This window comes from Balaenoptera ricei, chromosome 1 (assembly GCF_028023285.1).
Source record: "Balaenoptera ricei isolate mBalRic1 chromosome 1, mBalRic1.hap2, whole genome shotgun sequence".
Classification (NCBI taxonomy): Eukaryota; Metazoa; Chordata; class Mammalia; order Artiodactyla; family Balaenopteridae; genus Balaenoptera; species Balaenoptera ricei.
Window position 1 is genome coordinate 35,545,434 of NC_082639.1, and position 20,362 is coordinate 35,565,795.

The 20,362-nt window shown below is 57.3% G+C and overlaps 1 protein-coding gene across 3 annotated transcripts; it reads left to right on the plus strand.

Annotated features, from left to right (window-relative positions):
* Nucleotides 1–610: 610 nt before the first annotated feature.
* TIE1 (tyrosine kinase with immunoglobulin like and EGF like domains 1) lies at nucleotides 611–20,151 on the plus strand. Of its 3 annotated transcripts, none has more exons than XM_059920524.1 (23): nucleotides 611–767; nucleotides 3,482–3,799; nucleotides 3,880–3,990; nucleotides 5,455–5,610; nucleotides 5,773–5,904; nucleotides 6,065–6,205; nucleotides 6,425–6,553; nucleotides 7,376–7,521; nucleotides 7,751–7,895; nucleotides 10,196–10,483; nucleotides 10,676–10,813; nucleotides 11,000–11,296; nucleotides 11,813–12,103; nucleotides 12,444–12,634; nucleotides 14,991–15,201; nucleotides 15,363–15,473; nucleotides 15,687–15,877; nucleotides 16,865–16,978; nucleotides 17,088–17,158; nucleotides 18,312–18,352; nucleotides 18,458–18,554; nucleotides 18,642–18,741; nucleotides 19,689–20,151. In XM_059920524.1, the coding sequence occupies exons 1-23, from the start codon at nucleotides 710–712 to the stop codon at nucleotides 19,758–19,760; spliced, it is 3,549 nt and encodes a 1,182-aa protein (XP_059776507.1). In that variant the 5' UTR covers nucleotides 611–709; the 3' UTR covers nucleotides 19,761–20,151. The 3 variants fall into 3 exon arrangements, with proteins under 3 accessions (XP_059776507.1, XP_059776517.1, XP_059776497.1); XM_059920534.1 differs by having other exon boundaries at nucleotides 10,325–10,483; XM_059920514.1 differs by having other exon boundaries at nucleotides 10,325–10,483; nucleotides 10,676–11,296.
* The last annotated feature ends 211 nt before the right edge of the window (nucleotides 20,152–20,362 follow it).

Here is a 20,362-nt window from a genome sequence, read left to right on the forward strand (position 1 = left end):
GTCCTTGAGGAGCAACGAAGTCAGAAGTTCAGGTCCCAGCCTCACCATGACCTCAGAGAGCCTTCAAGCCCTGCAGGCCTCAGTTTTCCCGTCTGTGAAATGAGAGAGTTACATAAGATTGAATCAAAGGGTTTTTGCCCTGAGTGTGTTCTTTTGTTCCTTTGTGTACATGCCAGATCCTTGTGTTCCATACATGAACGGCTCTCGAGGACAACCATGTAACCACGTCCTGGGATGCATACTTGAGGAATCGTGTGTTTGTGCTGGGGGAGGGACACCCCAGAACAATATCCTCCCCCATCCCCTCTCAATAGGAGGAAGCCACCGGCTTCCTCCCTTTCCTGCCTCCTGCCTCCTGCGTGCTGGCAAGGCTGAGGACCACGCGGAGAAGAGGGGAGGGGAAACAGTCCAACAGTCCCCAGGTCTGTCCTTATCACAACCCTCCCCCACCTCAAGTGACCCCAGTCCAGGACCTTCCAGGCCACACCCATCCCCAGCCTTGTAGGGGCCGGATTAGGGGGGCCCAGAGGCCCAGAAGCAGGATAAGTCCTCCCCACCCCTCTCCCCGGCCCGCCTCCCACCCAAGCTAACTCATTTCCTCTTCCTCCCCAATACCAACACACACTGACAGCACAGGCTGAGCAGCCAGACCCAGAGTGACTGACCGTGGGCCCCGCTTGTCCCGGCTGGCCTGGTCAGCCTCTGGATTATGGTCTGGCTGGGGCCCCCTTTGCTGCTCCCCATCTTCTTCCTGGCTTCTCATGTTGGTAAGTCTGCCCTGAACCTCCCCCCACCCAACCCCCAAAGCCCTGACTCCCCCCGAGAAAACCCTATCATCACTGCCATCACTTTCCTCTGCACCCTGATCCGCTAGAAAGTGGGATGAGGGCCTGGAAAACCCAGGCAGGCACCAGGGATTGGGGGAGGGGAGCAGCCATTGACTGTGTTGGAGGTGAACATCAGTGGGGAGCAGCAGGGCCTCTGGGCCCGTGAAGCTTTCTGTGGGTACTCACATGGTCAGTGTGTGGGACTCACTCAATTATTCATTTATCAAGCATTGTCAAGCACCAACAATATTCCAGGAGCTGTGCTAAGGGACAGGCCATTAGTTGAGAGGCAGACAGCCGCTAGATCTGTACAACAGATTAAATGGTGTGGACCTCCTATGGCTGTTACTGGGTTTAAAGGAGGTAATTTACACAGAGCACTTGGTAAGAGCTTCTGAATAAGCTGTAGCCAATTCCTTCAGTGTGGTGCCCACAGAGGATTAGAACGCAAAGGCCGCCTAGAGTGGTTCATGGTCTAGTGGGGGACACGGGACACCAGGTGAGCGCTGAACAGATAGACACAGAGAAGCACCGAGGAGTCAGCTTACTCTGCTTCAGGGTAGGAGACGAAAAGGGATTCGGAAAGACTTCACTAAGAGGGGTGGTCTTCATTCCAGACAGCCAGAACAATAGATGCAAGTCTCAGAGGCGGGGAAGTGCACAGGAGAGAGGGTTCCTGGAGCGAACGCAGCAGGAGGGGCAGTGTGAGCAGCAGAGGGCTCAAGAGCAAGCACTGCATCCTGAGGGCAATGGGGAGCCATGGAAGGTTGTAGGCCAGAGAGTCACAAGGTCTTAGAGGGATCACTTCGGAGGATGAGTTGAGGAAGCAGGAGTGTGGCTGTCAGGATGGTCCAGGGGGTAAGGATGAGGGTTTAACAAGGGCGGGCTTGGGGATGGGGATGAAGCCAAGAGGCTTTGAGGAAATAGAATTTTGCGACTGATTGGGGCAGCCAGAGTGGTGGTCCGACGTGTAGACTTTTAGAGTCAGACAACCGGGGTCTGCCAGTTACTCGTCGTATGACCTTGGGCAAGTTATTTCTCTGAGCCTTAATTTGCCAGCTATAAAATTGGGGTGATAACACTCACCTCCCAGGAGAGTTGTAATGATAAAATGAGAGAACATACGTAAAGTACCTGGCATATCACTGACCTCCAATAAACATTAATTATTATGACAGCAGGAGTACGAGTTGACTCTAAAGCTTGTATCTCAGGCGGGCTTTGCCGTCTGCCGAGGCAGGGAGCGCAGAGTGGAGCAGGTTTGGGAAGAGCTGATGGAAAGCAGGCCCGAGCTGAGAGGCCATTCAGGGGTTATTGACTCAGAAGTGATAGTGAAAGCCCAGGGAGGGGATGAGCTTGCTAGAGGAAGCGTCGAGAATAATTATCATGACCTTCCTCTGTGGATGGAAAGACATCAACTTCTGGAGGGTGTGAGGACCCAAAGGAAAACAGGTGCTCGGCACAGGACAGGCAGTCAGCTTCATTTACTCATGGCAGCCTCTCAAAGAATAGCCATTGATAAGTGAAGTAGCACTTAAACCAACTAACCACTTGGCAGTGAACAGGCAGGGACAGAGTAGGAGGGGCTCGGGAAGGTGTGGGCCCCGGGGCTGAGGAGGCTGGCAGGGCTCAGCCAGGCCTGGACTCCGGCTCTACTTGGTCCCTCCTGGCTGCTGCCTCACACTGCGTGCCCCAGCCTTTCATTCCACACCTTTACTCAGGCTGTGCCCTCTGCCTAGAATGCCCTTCCTACCACTGACCTCTCCCTGTCCTCATTCTGAACCCTCACCGTACCCTGCTCAGCTGTAAGACCCTCAAGCTGTATCTCCCGGGAGACACCTGTTCATCCCCTGCCTCCCGCATGCTGGGTTAGGCGTCCCTTCTCTGTGCTCCCCACACAGTGGCCTGCATTTGACGGGTAGGTCCATGTCTGTCTCCCCATGGGGCCCAGAGCTCTTTGGAAGGCAAAGACCAAGGCCCACCTGGTGTCTGTGTGTGTTTCAGCCCCAACTCTGTCCTAGGGTCTGCCCTCCCTGCTTCTGGCCTTTTGCTGGGCCCAGAGCTCTCTTCCTTTCTGCCCCATAACCAGCTGGCTGCAGAACCCAGCCTCTCCCACCTTCAATCCCAGCACAACAAACAGGTCCAGATTTCTGGAGTGATGGGGAGGGGTTCCTCCAAGACACTTCTGATCTCCACGGCTCTCCTAGCCGGCACTCGGCGGTGGGGGGCGGGGGGGAGGGCAGGGAGAGCGGCTCCCCTTTGCAGAGCAGCTGCAGAGACAGGTCAGGAAAGGGGACTGCCGGGAATAGAGGAAATGGAGACGGGGCGCATAGATCATTCTTTCTTTCCGAAGGCTGGGCTGTAAAGGGAAGCCATCTGGCAGGAGAAGGGAGGGGATGGGGAAGCCAGAGAAGGGGCTTTGTTTTTGTTTTTGTTCTTTTAGGATGAAGAGACTTGAAGGAAAGGGGCCAGTGCACCGGGAAGGGGACTGGGACAGGAAGGGACGGGGGTGGACGTGCCTGATAAAGTTCAGTGCCTGGGGGGCGGGCGGGGAGAGGGGGGGAGAGGAGGGGAGGAGAGGGGCAAGAGGGGGAGGGCGGGGCAGGGGTGAGGGCGGGGCCCTGCCACATACGGAGCCCGGTATCCCGGTCCAGGCGCTGCGGTGGACCTGACGCTGCTGGCCGACCTGCGCCTGACCGAGCCCCAGCGCTTCTTCCTGACCTGCGTGTCCGGGGAGGCGGGGGCGGGCAGGGGCTCGGACGCCTGGGGGCCCCCGCTGCTGCTGGAGAAGGACGACCGCATCGTGCGCACGCCCCGGCCCTGGCAGCCCCTGCACCTAGCCCGCAATGGCTCGCGCCAGGTGACACTGCGCGGCTTCTCGCAGCCCTCCGACCTGGTGGGCGTCTTCTCCTGCGTGGGCGGCGCGGGGGCGCGGCGCACGCGCGTCCTCTACGTGCACAACAGCCCAGGAGGTAAGTCCGGCCACCGGCGGGGAGAAGGGGCAGGAGGGGCTGCCCTTGACCCCTGACCCCGCCCTCCATCCGCCTCGCAGCCCACCTGCTCCCGGACAAGGTCACACACACGGTGAATAAGGGCGACACGGCAGTACTTTCCGCGTGGGTGCGCAAGGAGAAGCAGACAGATGTGATCTGGAAGAGCAACGGTGAGAGGGGCATCTGAACTGGGTGGGCAGGTAAACCCATAGCTCTGACACCCCAGCACCTCCATGGCCCTCAGTGTTCCCAGTTTTGGCCCCTGACACAGCACCTGTTACCCCCACTGGCCAACCTCCGGGGCGCCCCCTCTCTCCTGCACCAGGTCCATGGGAAGCACCTGCATCCAACTCATCTCTAGCTGTGAGATGTCCTCCTACTGCGCCCAGAGGACCAGCAGCCTCGTGGTCAGCTACCTCCTTCCCTGTCACCCCCAAATTAGTGCTATGTTAACCCCTCACGTTGGACTCTCCTCTGAGAGTTAGCAGGTGCTATCACATTAGCCCGTCTGGCAGGGAGCAGCAGTCCCCATGCTGAAGAAGAGAACGGGTAACAAAGTCCCAGAACAGGCAAGGGAGGTTTGGCCTCTTCCAGAGATTTGTCAAGACACGTGCAGGGGCCTGGGCAGGCCTGGGGATCTCAGCCCAGGCCTGCCCCCACCCTGGCCCTGTCAGGCCCTCTGGGCACCCCATAGAAGGAAGCAGTTTTCCTGTGTGGCCCCAAAGATTCCTGCCTCAGCTCTCACACCCACAGCCCTTTGGCTGACTCATGTGTCCCTGGGCTCCTGAGGGAGGAGGACCCTTCTCTTGGGCCAAGGGGTTTGCCTCCTGAGCTCCAGGCCCCCCGAACTGATGAGAGATGTGGAGAGTCAGGTAGACCTGCGTTCCCTAGAATCTCTGTTCCATCCTGAGCAAAGAGGCAAGAAGGGGTGGGGCAGGGACAAGGACCCTGATATTAGGATCCACACGTCCTGGAGGGAGAGGCTCCTGGGAGCTAGCTTCATGAAGAAGAGGGGAAGAACATTCCAGGAGGAGGATTGATAAGAGCAAAGGCAGGAAGCTGTGAGATACCACAGTGTTTCTAGAAGAGATACAAGCAATTCAGGAATTCAGGAATGTTAGGAGTCAGGCAGGATGTGGAGAGGTATGGGCTACACAGTGGCCAAACTGGTGAAAAAGATTTGCTAAGGAGTCGGATGTTGTCTTGAGGGCAGTGGAGAACTCTGGAAGAGCTTAAGTAGGGGAGCTACTGCGCAATCTATTGGAGAAAAATCTCACTGGCTGCTGAGTGAAGGATGGACAGGAAAGGGGGAGACTGGAGGCAGAGAGACTGCTTGGAAGGCTGTGGGAGGCTGGGAGCAGGGTGGTGGCAGTGCACGTGGAGAGGAGTGGGCAGCTTTAGGAGACGAGGGGGAGATTGAACCGGACTTGGTGATTTACTGAGTGGTTGGTGGAGCATGGAAAAGGGGATGCTTCCCAGCTTTCTCGCTTGGGTCCAGACACTCGCTGGTGCCTTCCCCCAGGTCTGCTCACTCTGCCTGGCGCACGTTGATGTGACTCAGGCCGAGGTGGGCAGAGGGAGGGAACACCAGCTCTTGTGTGATGCTGAGGCCCCTGACCCGTTTATGCCCCCAGGATCCTACTTCTACACCCTGGACTGGCACGAGGCCCAGGAAGGGCGGTTTTTGCTGCAGCTCCCAAGCGTGCAGCCGTCATCAAGCGGCATCTACAGTGCCACCTACCTGGAAGCCAGCCCACTGGGCAGCGCCTTCTTTCGACTCATCGTGCGGGGTCAGGAGCAGAGGGCAGAGGTGGTGGGTGGTGTGGGAGGCTGGGAGCCCTATGGTACTTCCTGTGGACCCCCTGCATCCTCTGGTCCCCCAGGGCTGCCCCAGTCCTCAGCAGCAGTGGTCCAGTGGGTGAGGGTCAGCTGCTGAAAGCACATTCCTGCAGGTTGTGGGGCAGGGCACTGGGGACAAGACTGTACCAAGGAATGCCCGGGCTGCCTGCATGGAGGTGTCTGCCACGACCAGGACGGCGAGTGTGTGTGCCCCCCTGGATTCACTGGGACCCGCTGTGAGCAGGGTAAGGAGGAGGGGGGCACTAAGACCTGGGCAGGAGAGGATGCCTGGCTGGGGGAAGACTCTCAAACCATGGGCATGGACCTTGGAGGGTGAACATGCCAAGTAGGTCTTGAACCCTGGGGCCCAGCAGAGGCCCCTACACCCACATGCCCTCCTTCTAGCCTGCAGAGAGGGCCGTTTTGGGCAGAGCTGCCAGGAACAGTGCCCAGGCACATCAGGCTGCCGAGGCCTCACCTTCTGCCTTCCGGACCCCTATGGCTGTTCTTGTGGATCTGGCTGGAGAGGAAGCCAGTGCCAGGAAGGTACAGACTAACCCACCCTCCGTGCTCCCTGACCCAGGCAGTCGGCTACAAGCCCGGCCCCAGCCCTTCACTCTGGCCCTGACTTGCACACCAAGACCTCCATGGTCCCCGCTCACTTGGTCAGTGCCCTTTCTACCCAGCCTGTCATTACCCAGGCCCCAGCTGGCCCTCGTTGCCCCCTGACCTGTGCCCCTCTAACCACACCCCCTCTGTTCCCAGCCTGTGCCCCAGGTCATTTTGGGGCTGACTGCCACCTCCAGTGCCAGTGTCAGAACGGCGGCACTTGTGACCGCTTCAGCGGCTGCGTCTGCCCCTCCGGGTGGCATGGGGTGCACTGTGAGAAGTCAGGTACGAGCACGGGGGGCTCTGAGGTCCCTCGGAACAGGTCAGCCTTCACCAGACGCATCTCCCTGGCTCAAAGCCCTGCCCTCAGGGAGCTCATGGTCTGGAAGTTCTCACCGCCAGCCCACATCATCCATACAGGGATGGGCAGCACCCCAGAGTGGGTGGGAGCCCAGAGGAGGCCCTGACCAGCCTGAGAGAATCAGGGAGGGCTTTTGGGAAGAGGTGCGATCTGAGATGGGATATGAAGGACAAGAGAAAGATGGCTGGAGAGAGAGCAGGGCAACGTCGGGGGGATTGAGGACTCAGGCTCAGGTACCAGGACAGTGGCGTGAGGGGAGGCTCCGGGAGTGATCAGAGGAGGTCAAATCTTGGGGCCTTTGAATGACAGGCTATAGGATTTGCACTTAATGTGAGAGGCCAGCAGGGAATTGTTGAAGAGGCACAGGGCTCTCAGGTTTGTGTTTGAGAGAGGACACTGGCTGCTGGGTGGGGAGTGGAAGCAGGAGAGCCTGGAAGACCTGTCGCAGGGCCCAGAAACGATGGAGGCCTGAACCAGCGTTCCGGCTGTGAGGCTGGCAAGGGGTCTGGTCTCCGTGTGGGAGGGTATGAGGAGGCGGAGGGTGCAGGAGGTAGACTCAGGGGCAGTCAGAGGTGGGCGTGAGGGCCCTGGAGGAGTTGCACAGGACTTTGCTGGCTTTCAGGCCTGGGTGACTGGGCTGCTGGCGGTACCGCCGCTAAGATGCAGGACTCCGGAGGAGGGGCGCTGTGGCAGTCACGTATCTGCCCTTGCAGGGCCTCCAGGATGCGTGTCCCCTCTCTCCCCAGACCGGATCCCCCAGATCCTGGACATGGTTTCAGAACTGGAGTTCAACTTAGAGACGACACCCCGGATCAACTGTGCCGCCGCGGGGAACCCCTTCCCAGTCCGGGGCAGTGTGGAGCTCCGCAAGCCGGATGGCACGGTCCTCCTGGTCAGCCCCATGACCCCGGCCCAGGGCCCCTGCCCCTCCAGACCCCTGACCCCTCGGGGCTTTCTGCGGGCTCTGCCCACCGGCCTGACCACAGCTCAAATGGGGTCAGGCTGATTGTTGAGGGACCACCACCCAGGTTCTGTCCCCTCATCAGCCTGGACGAGCACACTTGTATCCGCCACATGGCACACATTCTCTGTGGTCTGTCCCCTTCCCCTATCTCTCTCAGTCCACCAAGGCCATTGTGGAGCCAGATAGGACCACAGCCGAGTTCGAGGTGCCCCGCTTGGCTCTTGGGGACAGTGGGCTCTGGGAGTGCCGCGTGTCCACGTCCGGTGGCCAAGACAGCCGACGCTTCAGGGTCAACGTCAAAGGTCAGTGATGTCCTAGCTGATGCTGCTCAGACTGGGCATCGTCGCAGGAAGGCCAAGGGCATCTAAGGCCACAGCCCAGCACCAGGCAGAGGAGAGGGCTTGTCGTCAACCTGTGGCCTGGGCAGGGCATTGTCCAGGCTGGAGCACAGCTCAGTCCCATCTGGAAAGGGCATCCCATGCCCCAGAAAGGGGACACCCTGCAGCCTTGCCCAGGGTGATGCTTCCCCTCTCTACCTCCCCCAAACCCCGCCCCACAGACACACAGTGCCTTTCACTCCACCTCTGGGATGTTGCATCCCCCCACCCCCCAACCCCGAGTCACACCACAGGGCACTCATTGCTAAGACAGGGGAGTGCCTGGGGCTGTGGAGCTCAGAGGGTGACCTGCTTCATTTCCAAAGGGGCTTCCTGGTGAGTAAGGAGGTAGCTGCCAGCGCCCAGGATCGCTCAGAGCAGAACACCCACACCCCGGTATAGGTGTCCCTCACCTTCTCCAGCACCATAAGCCTCAGACATTCACAGCCCCTGCCGCCCCTTGGCTCATCTTTCCCTGTGCTCCTGACCCCGCCTTCCCCTGACATAAGCCCAGACCTCTTGCTCATCTTCCTCTTTCTCACTGTCAGACTCTGCTTCCCATTCTCTCTCCACTACTCTGCCAACCCCTCTACCACCCTGGTGCCCCACCTCCAGCCTTTCTCTTCTCACTCTCCCCAGGCTTTGGGCCCAGGCAACTTGGCTTTGAATCTTCACTACAACTCTAGCTCCATCATCTAAGCAAGTTACTTATCTCCTCATAGCTTGTTTCTCTCTCTGTGAAATGAGGATATCAGCGCTCCCTTGATAGGGTTGCTGTAAAGATTAAATTAGATGATGCTTTTAAGCATTTAGCACAGTGCCTGACACAGGGTATGTGCTCAATGTATGTTGACATTTATTGTTATTATTAGTTAAAATGTCAACTATTTCTAAGATTTCAACCGTTCCCTAGCAACTCCCAGGTATGATCTGCAGCCTGGACCCCTCTCCTGGGCCCCAGACCCAATTGGCGGGACCTCTGCGTAGTGGAGGTCTGGTTCTGAAGTCAGCATGGAAGTTACCTGGTGCATGACTCAAGGGCCCACTTTCTTTTTTTTTTTTTTTTATTAGCACCTTTAATTATTATTTATTTATTTATTTATTTTTTGGGCTGTGTTGGGTCTTCGTTTCTGTGCGAGGGCTTCCTCTAGCTGCGGCAAACGGGGGCCACTCTTCATCATGGTGCGCGGGCCTCTCACTATCGTGGCCTCTCTTGTTGCGGAGCACAGGCTCCAGACGCGCAGGCTCAGTAATTGTGGCTCACGGGCCTAGTTGCTCCACGGCATGTGGGATCTTCCCAGACCAGGGCTCGAACCTGTGTCCCCTGCATTAGCAGGCAGATTCTCAACCACTGCGCCACCAGGGAAGCCCCAAGGGCCCACTTTCTATCCAGCCACCTCCACATCTAACCCCACATGTGAGCCACAGGCCCAGGGGCTCCATAGGATCCAAACTGGACCTTTCTCTCCCTGCAGACCAGCACTTCCTCCTGACATACTTCTTCCTGCCTGACCCCACTGTTCCCTCCCACCCCCTCAGCCACACCCCTGCACCTTCCTTGACCCTCCCCCATTCCCCCATCCATCCATCCATCCATCCATTCTTAGAAAATCCGTCTGGAAAATGTCTGAAAGAGGCAAGGGAACCAGTTAAGGCATTAATGCAATAATCCGGAGAGAAAAGCTAAGGCAGAAAGGGCAGTGACCATGGGGTGAGGAAACTGAGCAGGGGCACAAAAGCTGCTTGGAGCAGGATGGGCTGATTTTAGGTGGCCTGGTCAGATAGACCTTGTTCAAACCCTGGCTCCGTGTCTTTAAGCAAGTTGTTCCATGTCTCTGAGCCTCAGTTTCTTCATTCATAACATAGGGGTGATGAGCCCTGCCTGAAGGCACTTGTCAGGATTAGAGACCATGCACATGAAGCAGCCGGGTAGAGCAGGTGCTTCATCACCTGCTACTTTTTTTTTTTTTAATTAAGAGAGTGATGGATGATGGGGGAAGGGGCAGAGAGTAGGGTGACACTGCCGTGGGTTTGAGGTCCCTCCGTCTGCACCCACCTTGCATGGGCAGAGTGCCCTCCCCCAAACCCCTGACCAGCCATGCCACTCCCTCACTTCACATCTTTTGGGACATCCTCATGTCCTTATTGCCGAGTCCTTGCACCCTGAGCTGTCCTCCCTGGGCCCTGGACACTCTGGTCATCTGTTGAACTTGGTCTCTCCCCAGCCCAGGGGGTCCCCAGATCTAAACCAAAAATCAGAGTTGTCTTTGATGCCCAGAAGACAGAGTCTGCTCTTATTTCCAACGACGGAAGGGTGCTGTCTGGGCCATGCCTTACCCCGAGTCTCCTGGCAGTGCCCCCGGTGCCCCTGACTGCCCCTCGGCTCCTGGCCAAGCAGAGCCGCCAGCTCGTGGTCTCCCCCCTGGTCTCCTTCTCCGGGGATGGGCCCATCGCCTCTGTACGGCTGCACTACCGGCCCCAGGACAGCACCATGGCCTGGTCCACCATCGTGGGTGAGCAGGGCGAGAGCAGGGGGTGGGGAGGGGGGGTGGCTGGGGAAGGATGGGACGTCAGGCAGTGATGAGGGGAAAGGGGGGATGGAAAGGGAGGGAGAAGTGTGTGGAGAAGAGAGAGACTGAAGGGAGAGTGGTGGCTTCTGGAAGGGGTTGGGACTGAATAGTGTGTGCTGCACACCCCGCCCCCAGTGGACCCCAGTGAGAACGTGACGTTAATGAACCTGAGGCCGAAGACGGGATACAGTGTCCGCGTGCAGCTGAGCCGGCCAGGGGAAGGTGGGGAGGGGGCCTGGGGGCCTCCCACCCTCATGACCACAGACTGTCCTGGTGAGAGGCCAAGAGTTATCCCTTTCTGCCCCCCAGGGGTTACTGTCCTATGCACTCAGGGTTGTCATGGCTTGTCCACCCTGGGGGTCCCTGCCTTTCCCACTGGAGGTTGTCCCCTGGGGATCAGTATCCCGTCCGGCCCCAGGGACCCACCGGACAGTTCTGACCCCCGACCTCTGGCCCCAGAGCCCTTGTTGCAGCCGTGGCTGGAGGGCTGGCATGTGGAGGGCCCCGACCGGTTGCGAGTGAGCTGGTCCTTACCCTCGGTGCCGGGGCCACTGGTGGGCGATGGTTTCCTGCTGCGCCTGTGGGACGGGGCCCGGGGACAGGAGCGGCGGGAGAACGTCTCGTCCCCCCAGGCCCGCACCGCCCTCCTGACCGGACTCACACCTGGCACCCACTACCAGCTGGACGTGCGACTCTACCACTGTACCCTCCTGGGCCCAGCCTCACCCGCTGCTCGTGTGCTTCTGCCCCCCAGCGGTACGCTGGGGAGGGGGTGATGGGCTCAAGACGAGGGAGGACATGGGACGCAGGGAACACAGGAGACCCAAAAGGACATAGGAGGTTATAGGAGCCTGGATGGACATGCAGAGAGCATTGAACGTGAAAACATGGGCATAGGGAGGACCCGGGATGTGAGGCAGACACAAGCACGGGGAGAACATGACACAGGGAAGGATACAGGGTACCAGGAGGACACGGGACTTGGTGGGAACACAGGGTGTGGGGGGACATGCGGAGGACCTATGACACTGGGAGGGTCTGGGCCGCCAGGAAGACTTGGCATGTAAGGAGAACCAGGGGCAGCAGAAGCTCAGGGGTGAAGGAATCCACAGGGAGAGGGATTCAGCCCAGGAAGGAAGGAGGAGGTTGGTGGGGTGGCTCCCATTCTGGGGTTCGCGGAGCCGGGGACACAGCTAGAGTGGATCTGTCTGACCCCACAGCAACACAGCCCGGTCCCATCTGAGCCCTGCCTTCTCACCCCCGTGTCCGCAGGGCCCCCAGCCCCCCGACACCTCCACGCCCAGGCCCTTTCAGACTCCGAGATCCAGCTGGTGTGGCAGCGCCCAGAGGCTCCAGCTGGGCCTATATCCAAGTACATTGTGGAGGTGCAGGTGGCTGAGGGCTCAGGAGACCCGCTGTGGATGGACGTGGACAGGCCCGAGGAGACGAGCACCGTCGTCCGCGGCCTCAACGCCAGCACGCGCTACCTCTTCCGTGTGCGGGCCAGCGTCCAGGGCCCCGGTGACTGGAGCAACATGGTAGAAGAGTCCACCCTAAGCAACGGTGAGAGGGCGGGGCCCAAGAGGACTCCTGGACCACAGGATCAGTCTCAATGCTCTCTCCTTCCAAGTGATCCCCTGCCTTGGAGCTAGGGCATCCTAGGCCCCCTCCCAACAAATGACACAAGCCCTGGCACTGGGGACCCTGACCCTTCCCTTCCTATGACCCATTGTCCTACTGCTGGAAAAATCATGTCATTCCAGACCCATTGGTCCTAGGCCTGATATACCTGCTCCCTCCCTGGAACTGGGATCTCTGACCTCTCCCTCTGTGTGACCCCATGGTGGCCTCTGGGTTCCCTGACCCAGGCGTCCCTATGATCTGCCCCTCTTATTGGATCCAGGGCTGCAGAGTGAGGGCCCGGTCCAAGAGGTCCAGGCAGCTGAAGAGGGTCTGGATCAACAGCTGGTCCTGGCTGTGGTGGGCTCTGTGTCTGCCACCTGCCTCACCATCCTGGCTGCCCTCTTAACCCTGGCGTGCATCCGCAGAAGCTGCCTGCATCGCAGACGCACCTTCACCTACCAGTCGGGATCGGTCAGTCACCTGTACCCTTCTCAGGGCACATGTGTGCAGACCTTGTGTATATACGTTCCTACCTATACACACATGAGTATTTGTACACTGCGAGCGTGTGTGTGTGTGTGTGCGCGCGCACATGGGTGTTTATGTCATAGGTATAAGACTACACTCAACAACGTGCAAGGGTGCAATACTTATCAATAATTTTCTCTATTTCTCTAGAAGTGAACTCAACTCACAGCCCATTTATATTCGTGGTGACATGTTTAATATCCCCAGTTCAGAATCACTTGGTTATGTCCATGTTGCACCACGGTCAATTAAGGATTCTCCCCCTTCTCACGAGGGGTGATGGAAGCCTGGGAAGCCTGGTGATAACGTAGGGAATGCCTGGGCTCCGTGCCGGCCTCTGTCCGGGCAGGCCGTCCCGCACTTGGGTACCAGCCTGCACCTGCACGCATCTGAGACTCATGTCCTCAGCCCTTCCGTAGCCTCCTTCCTGCCGGCAGGGCACTCGCGCTGTGAGTTCCTCGTCCCAACCTCCATCCTTGCAAATCCCAGGGCCTCCTTGGGGAAACGTAAGAACTCCAAGGGGCTTCCCTGTGCCCTGCAGAAGGCAGCGTATTCTATGGCCCTCAGACCCGTTGCTGCAGACCCTCCTACAGCTGTTGAGCTGGGCCTGCAGCCTCACCTATCACTCCTGGAGACAGGAAGCACAGGCCTCCACTCTTCTTGGCTTCCCTGTAAACCTGGCTGAGCTTTCTGTCCTGCCTATGCCCCTCCAGCCAGCAGGCCCACACCGAGGGGCTGGGGGTGGGGGTGGGGTGCTGGCTCCTCTTCGGGGACAAGGCATCACCTCATCTTGTCACCTCCTCCCATCTCTCTCTCCTCTGGGATCTTCCCCACTGTTGTCACTTATGATCTGAACTCTGACCTTGGTCCTCTGTGCCTGGGCTCTTGATATTTACAGCCAAGCTTTGGCATTTCAAAAAAACAAAAACAAAACACTTCTTTCTCAAGGGCTGATCCTTGTGATAGAAAGCCTAGTGTCTGAGGCTATTGTCTCTGCCATGCCTTTAGAAAAAACTCCCTTCAGAGATTCAATCAGCCTCTTTGTTCCAGGCTGCATTGGCCTCCTTCTGAGGTCAGTGTGTGCAGAAAGCGGCCCTGGCTGTGGCAGGGGAGGGTCACGGGTACGAATGTGGAGGGAAGGAGTAGGAAAGCAGCCTTAAATGGGTATAGCACCCTGACATATATCAAGATGTACCCCTGCTACGTGCACCTGCGTGCGCGTATGCGTATGCGTGCGTGTATGCATGAGCGCGTGTGCCGGGCGTGAGTGCACGTGTGCGTCCCTGTGAGTGCCCCCATCTGTACGTGCCTGCGTCCCTCTGCTTGTGCTCCTGCCTGAGCACATGTCCACGTGTAGCTCTCATGGATGCCCTGCATAGGGGCCACCACTAGAACGTGCGTGTGCATGCTGGTGTGTGCCTTCAGCTGTCCGTGTTTTGTGTGAATCCATGTGACCTGTGTCCTCAGCCCTCGCCCCTCAAGCTGGGCTGCAGCTCACGTAGGGACCACACCCACCACCAGGTCTGTCTTAACCCTTCTTTTGGTTCTCATATTGGCAGCGCCCATGGTCCTGTTCAGCGGTTCCCTCTTCCTGCTATCATCCCTGTGCAGGTGGCCCAGCTCCTGCTTGGTTGGGGGGAGTGGATATTCCCTTTTTTGTGCTCTTTCTATCCTCAGGTCCCGGGGTGATTTGAGAGCTATGGGTGGTCGCCAAGTGGGTGGACAGGGGTAATCTCTGCTTCCACTGCTGTGGAGAAGAAAACCCATCCATTGGCTCCCAGCAGCTCAGGGCTTAGCATGGAGTAGGTGCGCAGTAAATGTACCCTAGCCCACCGCCCAGGGCTGGAATCCCCTCCAGAGCGTCCTTGGTGACAAAAAAAAAACTGGTTGTGGGATTAGCACAATAAGGGGAAGCTCATTACACCCCATCACAGTTCATTCCAGTTCCTTTCAGTTTTAAATGTTGGGAGTATCATCCTTCCATCGACTCCTGCCGTGGCTTCTAGCAATTTTACCCACTCCTTGTTCCTCCAGAGCCCCACACACCTGATCCCCAGGTGGCGGCCTCTGCATTTCTCTCCTTGGACATCTGTCCACCCAACAGCCTACCTATGGCTCCATCTCATATGATTCCATCTCAGTATGTGTCCTGTGTCTGACTGTGCCTGGCTGGCCACCAGGGTGCCCTCTGTCTGAGTCTCTGTCCATTTGTCTAACCACTCTTTGTCTGCCTATCTGTGCATCTTGCTGCCCCTGTCTCTTGTGCGGACTGTCTGCCCACTTGTCCCATCCTATGAAGGGTGAGGAGACCATCCTGCAGTTCAGCTCGGGCACCTTGACACTGACCCGGCGGCCAAAACCACAGCCCGAGCCCCTGAATTACCCAGTGCTGGAATGGGAGGACATCACCTTTGAGGATCTCATTGGGGAGGGGAACTTCGGCCAGGTCATCCGGGCCATGATCAAGAAGGACGGACTCAAGATGAACGCAGCCATCAAGATGCTGAAAGGTCCGCTGCGAGTGACTCCCGCCCAAGCCCTGACCCTCTCCTTTGTCCCACAGTCCCAGGCCCCACCTGGCTTCCACCAGCAACTGACACCAGCCCTCACCAGCCCACACCCTTTCTCCAGGGTTATTTTCGGCAAAAGTGATATTGGATTCTTTACACAGAGTATGCCTCTGAAAATGATCATCGTGACTTCGCGGGAGAACTGGAAGTTCTGTGCAAATTGGGGCATCACCCCAACATCATCAACCTCTTGGGGGCCTGTGAGAACCGAGGTGAGCTCCCAACTCATCACCTACCCTTTCTTCCAGACCCCCATTATCAGCCGTCACCCTTGCATCTGTAGCTTGTGGGAAGCTTCAGGACACCGAAACATCACTATTGGTTCTCCTTCGTGCACCAGGTTCCCTGTCTAGTACCATGGGGTGCCTGCTGCCACCCCAGGTTGTCTGAGTATAAACCACCACCCTGTATTCCTCACCTCCCAGGTTACTTGTATATCGCCATTGAATATGCCCCCTATGGGAACCTGCTTGATTTCCTGAGGAAGAGCCGGGTCCTGGAAACTGACCCAGCTTTTGCCCGAGAACATGGAACGGCCTCCACCCTCAGCTCCCGGCAGTTGCTGCGTTTTGCCAGTGATGCCGCCAATGGCATGCAGTACCTGAGTGAGAAGCAGGTGTGTGTGAGTGTGTGTTGGGGGAGGTGAGGGGAGACCATCGAGCGGACTTCAGGAGATTAAATTGGCAGGCTCTAATTGATGTGGGATTGAGGAATAAAGAGGGATGTGACCCCATCCTGTCCTGGATGAGTGGGTGAGAACACAGGGCGAGAAGCAGGTCTGAAAAAGATGTTGCATTTGAAGCATCCGAGGGACATCATGGTGGAGGTGTTGGCTTAGCGGTTGTAGAAGCCAGCCTAAAACTCAGGAGGGAGGCCTGGGCCGGAGACGACAGTTTGGGGGCTGTCACTTCACAGATGGTGACACTGGTGGCCAGGGAGTGGGCGAGACTCACCAGGAGAGGCTGGAGGGTAGAACAGACAGGGGAGTCCTGAGCCCAAGTTCGAGGACACCCTGCTTGAATGAAAGGAGAGAGGGGACAGTTGCAGGGGGTGACCAGAGACTGAGGAGAGGCATTTTGAAGTTATTAAAGTTTTGAGTATCTTTGAAAGCAGAGGGGAAGGGGCCAAGATAGAGGAAGGGGTGATGGAGAGAGGTCTCTGAGGAAGGTGGAGGGCCCAGTGGGGAGGATCTGGAACTCAAGGGAGAGGTCACTTTGGGCAAGAGAAGGGCCTTTCCACGCTCATCAGTGGGGTGGGGGTCGGGGAGAGGTCAGGAAAGACGGGGTCAGGGAGCATGCAAAGAGGAGAAGGTGCAGTGTGGTCACTGGGGAAAAGCCCACCTTCGTCCCAGGAGAGGGATACAGCCTGAACTTGGCCGTGGCCCAGGTCACAAGAAGGAAGGGATGACAGCCAGCACTGTGGTTCTTCTCAGGCAGGAGTTTCTGATCCAGGATGAGGCCTGGGTTGGGATGCAGAAGAGTAAGGGGCTACTAAAGGCACGTAGGGGCCCACGAAGCCAGCCGCAGGGCCAGACCCCTCGCTGGCCCCGGAGTCTGGGACTCACTCATCCCCCATCTTTCCTGACTTCTGACCGTGCCTGCAGTTCATCCACAGGGACCTGGCTGCCCGAAACGTGCTAGTCGGAGAGAACCTGGCCTCCAAGATTGCGGACTTCGGCCTTTCTCGGGGGGAGGAGGTTTATGTGAAGAAGACGATGGTAAGTCTCACTGGGTCCCCCTCTCAGGGCCAGGCCTGGCCCTGCCTCCCGGAACCTGCTGAACAGCCCCTTTCTCGTCACCTGACCCCTCAAACCCACTCTCTCCCAGGGGCGTCTCCCCGTGCGCTGGATGGCCATTGAGTCTCTGAACTACAGTGTCTATACCACCAAGAGCGATGTGTGAGTGTGGGGGGGAGGGGCGGGAGGGTCTGGTCCCCTGAGGATGCTTGTAGATGTAACCTGGACGCACCTCAGAGATGTCTCAGGTAGTCCAAGGTGTGACTTGGCCATCCCTACGGTGTGTTCCAGGTGTGACACAGGTGTGACACAGACGTGTCTCAGGTATACCTTGGCCGTGCCCGGCATCTTAGTGGGAAGGCGTGGGGCTAGCTGGAAGGAAGTTTCAACTTGGAAGGTGTGTCAGGAGTAGGATTGGAGTAGGGGTGGTTTAGGGCTATATTTGACTAAGAGACGGAGGATGCCTTGGAGAGGCTTGGGGATGCTGGTGGATAATGCCTGAGTGAATGGAGAGACCACTCAGAGAATGTTCTCGCCTTCCTCTCTGAAGGGCAGGTCATCCCCACCCGAGGACCTAACCAGAGCATGACCCCCAAGACGCCCTCTCTGCGCTCCCTCCTCCAAACAGCCATCCTGGCACACCCCTGCCCTTCTCTCCAGGGAGCCTGGCCTGCCCAGTGCTCCAGCCCTGGCTCTGCCCCTTGCCCCAAGCCCCTTGGCCTGGCCTGCCCGGCTCACTATCCACCACACCACCACCCCTCTGATCACTACTTGCCTACTTCCTGCTTCTGCCCCAAGACCGCTGAGATTCCCTCCCCGCAACTAGAACTTCCACCCTGGCCTCAGCCGCCTCTAACCTGCACAGCTGTTGTTACAATATAAGAGGCAGTTAAGAGCAAGGGCTTTGGAGCGAGACTGCCAGGGTTTGAATCCCAGCTCTGCCACTTACTAGCTGTGTGGCCTTGGGTGAGCTAGCTAAGCTCTCAGTGCCTCTGTGTCTCCATCTGTAAAATGGGGATAATAATTGTACCTATACCATAAGGTTGGTGTGAGGGTTAAATGAATTAACATATACGTTAAATGATCAGTGCCTCGCTTACGGTAAGTGCACAGTAAAAATGTTAGCTATGATTACATTAAGCCTGGGAGGCTGTGAAGGAGTTTCAGTTGCAGAGACAACAGCTGGCCAAGGCCAGACCCTTGCAAAGTAGATACACACAGGGGCTGGGAGGGGCTGCACGCCCGGGGTAGGTAGACACTAAGCTGCTGGGCCCCGGGGCCTAGAAGGTAACTAAGTACATCCTCCTCATTTCAGTTGGTCCTTTGGGGTCCTCCTCTGGGAGATCGTGAGCCTTGGTGAGTCCCTGACCCCTGTTCCCGAGAGGGTCCCCACCTTCTCCCTACCCCACCCCCACCCTCCCTCCTGGGCCCTGGGCTGAGAGAGCGTTGCCCCTCCCGCAGGGGGCACCCCGTACTGCGGCATGACATGTGCCGAGCTCTATGAGAAGCTGCCGCAGGGCTACCGCATGGAGCAGCCTCGCAACTGTGATGATGAAGTGTGAGTCCCCTCAGCCTTGAGCCCCGGGAACCCCGTCACCCCAGCAGGCCCTGACCCACCCTCACCTCAGCGATACCCCACCTGCAGGTACGAGCTGATGCGGCAGTGCTGGCGGGACCGTCCGTACGAGCGACCCCCCTTTGCCCAGATCGCGCTGCAGCTGGGCCGAATGCTGGAAGCCAGGAAGGTGAGGAGCCTGGGGGGATGGGGGCTGGTCTCGCCGAGCTCATAGGGGTGCCCTCTCATAGGAGCCAGAGAGCAGCAGCCTCTGCGTCCCTGTCCCCACCACTAGCTGCACCACAGCTAGGCCGGGCCCTGGGATGCAGCCCCCCTTTCCAGCTCTCACTGGGTTGGACACTAGGCCCTTCTAAACTCTTCCAAGGCCACTGATTAGCCTCAGCAGCAAGTCCTTGTCCCAGGTCCCAGGTCCCAGACTCCCTGCCTGTCCTCTGCTGGGACCATCAGCCCATTCTCATCTGGGACACCTCACCTGGCACAGAGCCAGAGTGGAATCATGGATGGTCAGCTCACCAAATGGATGGAGGATGAATGAATGACCCAGTAACTGAATGAATGAATGAATAGAATTAGTGGATGGATGATACAATAATCAATCAAATAAACACGTAATTAAATAACTGAATCTAGTAAGCATATAAATAAATGAATTATCAAATAAATATAAGTGAAGAAATGCATCAAAATGAGTAACGTGAAGACTTTGTCATATGAATTAATTAATCACTAAGTAGTTAAAGGAGTTATTAAACTATCTTAAGAATGAGGGAATAATCAAATAACCAGAAAAATGGGTAAATCATCAAGAATAGCCTTATAAATAGATGAATAAGTAAATGAATGGATGAATGCATTAGCAATCAATTCATCGGATAAGGGCATGAAAAAACTCCTATTGAACAACTGTGTCAAGGGTCTCTCATGTGAGCCCCCAGCTGTGGTCTGATGACCTTGCTGCTCTGGGCTGGTGAGGACCACCCTTGGCAATGGGGTCATCTTGAGTCTCCAGAACAAATCCGTGTCACTTCAAATACCCCAACCACGTGGAAGTCAAGGACCTCCAGGGCAGGCACGCCCCCATCCCTGGCCCCCACTAAAGCTTGCTCTGCTCCCCAGGCCTACGTGAACATGTCGCTGTTTGAGAACTTCACGTACGCGGGCATCGACGCTACAGCTGAGGAGGCCTGAGCTGCCATCCGGCCAGAACGTGGCTCTGCTGGCCAGAGCAAACTCGGCTCTTCAACCTGTGACTTCTGACCCTTGTCGCCTGAGCTGCCTCAAGGAATTGTTTTTTAACTTAAGGAAGAAAAAAGGGGATCCAGGGATGGGGTGGGCTTCGGGGGGGTGGGTCCTCATCCTTTGCAGTTGCTCCCAGTGCCTCCTGAATCACTGACGGCTACCCTCATGTCCTTCGTTCTAGTTCAGCTGTTCCACGTTTGTGCTCTTCTGTTCCCTGCCCTCAAACCCCTGCTTCAGCCCCTCCACTCAAGCCAGCACTCATACCACTAACATGCCCTGTTCAGCTGCGCCCCACTCCCAGCCTTGTAATCAGGAAAAATAAATGCTCTGAGAAGCTCCATCCGATGTCTACCTTTTACTGCTGGTCAATCCCAGGGAAAAGTTAAGCCAAAGAGGGAGAAACTGGACTTTCCAGGAAAAGAAATGCTATCCCTGGTTACACTGTCATTATTCCAAGCCCTCTACGGGGGTTGCCTCTCCATGATGGGAGATGTTCTTGAAGACCTATTTTATACATACATTGCCCCCACATCTCCATCATAATGAGAAGT

What these genes read in the sequence shown, in the direction of transcription:
- TIE1 (XM_059920514.1), top strand. Translation starts at nt 710, where the DNA reads ATGGTCTGGCTGGGGCCCCCTTTGCTGCTCCCCATCTTCTTCCTGGCT. An exon ending in CTTCCTGGCTTCTCATGTTG is followed by an intron (nt 768 to 3,481) that starts GTAAGTCTGCCC and finishes ATCCCGGTCCAG; the next exon opens with GCGCTGCGGTGGACCTGACG. An exon ending in AGTACCTGAGTGAGAAGCAG is followed by an intron (nt 15,878 to 16,864) that starts GTGTGTGTGAGT and finishes CCGTGCCTGCAG; the next exon opens with TTCATCCACAGGGACCTGGC.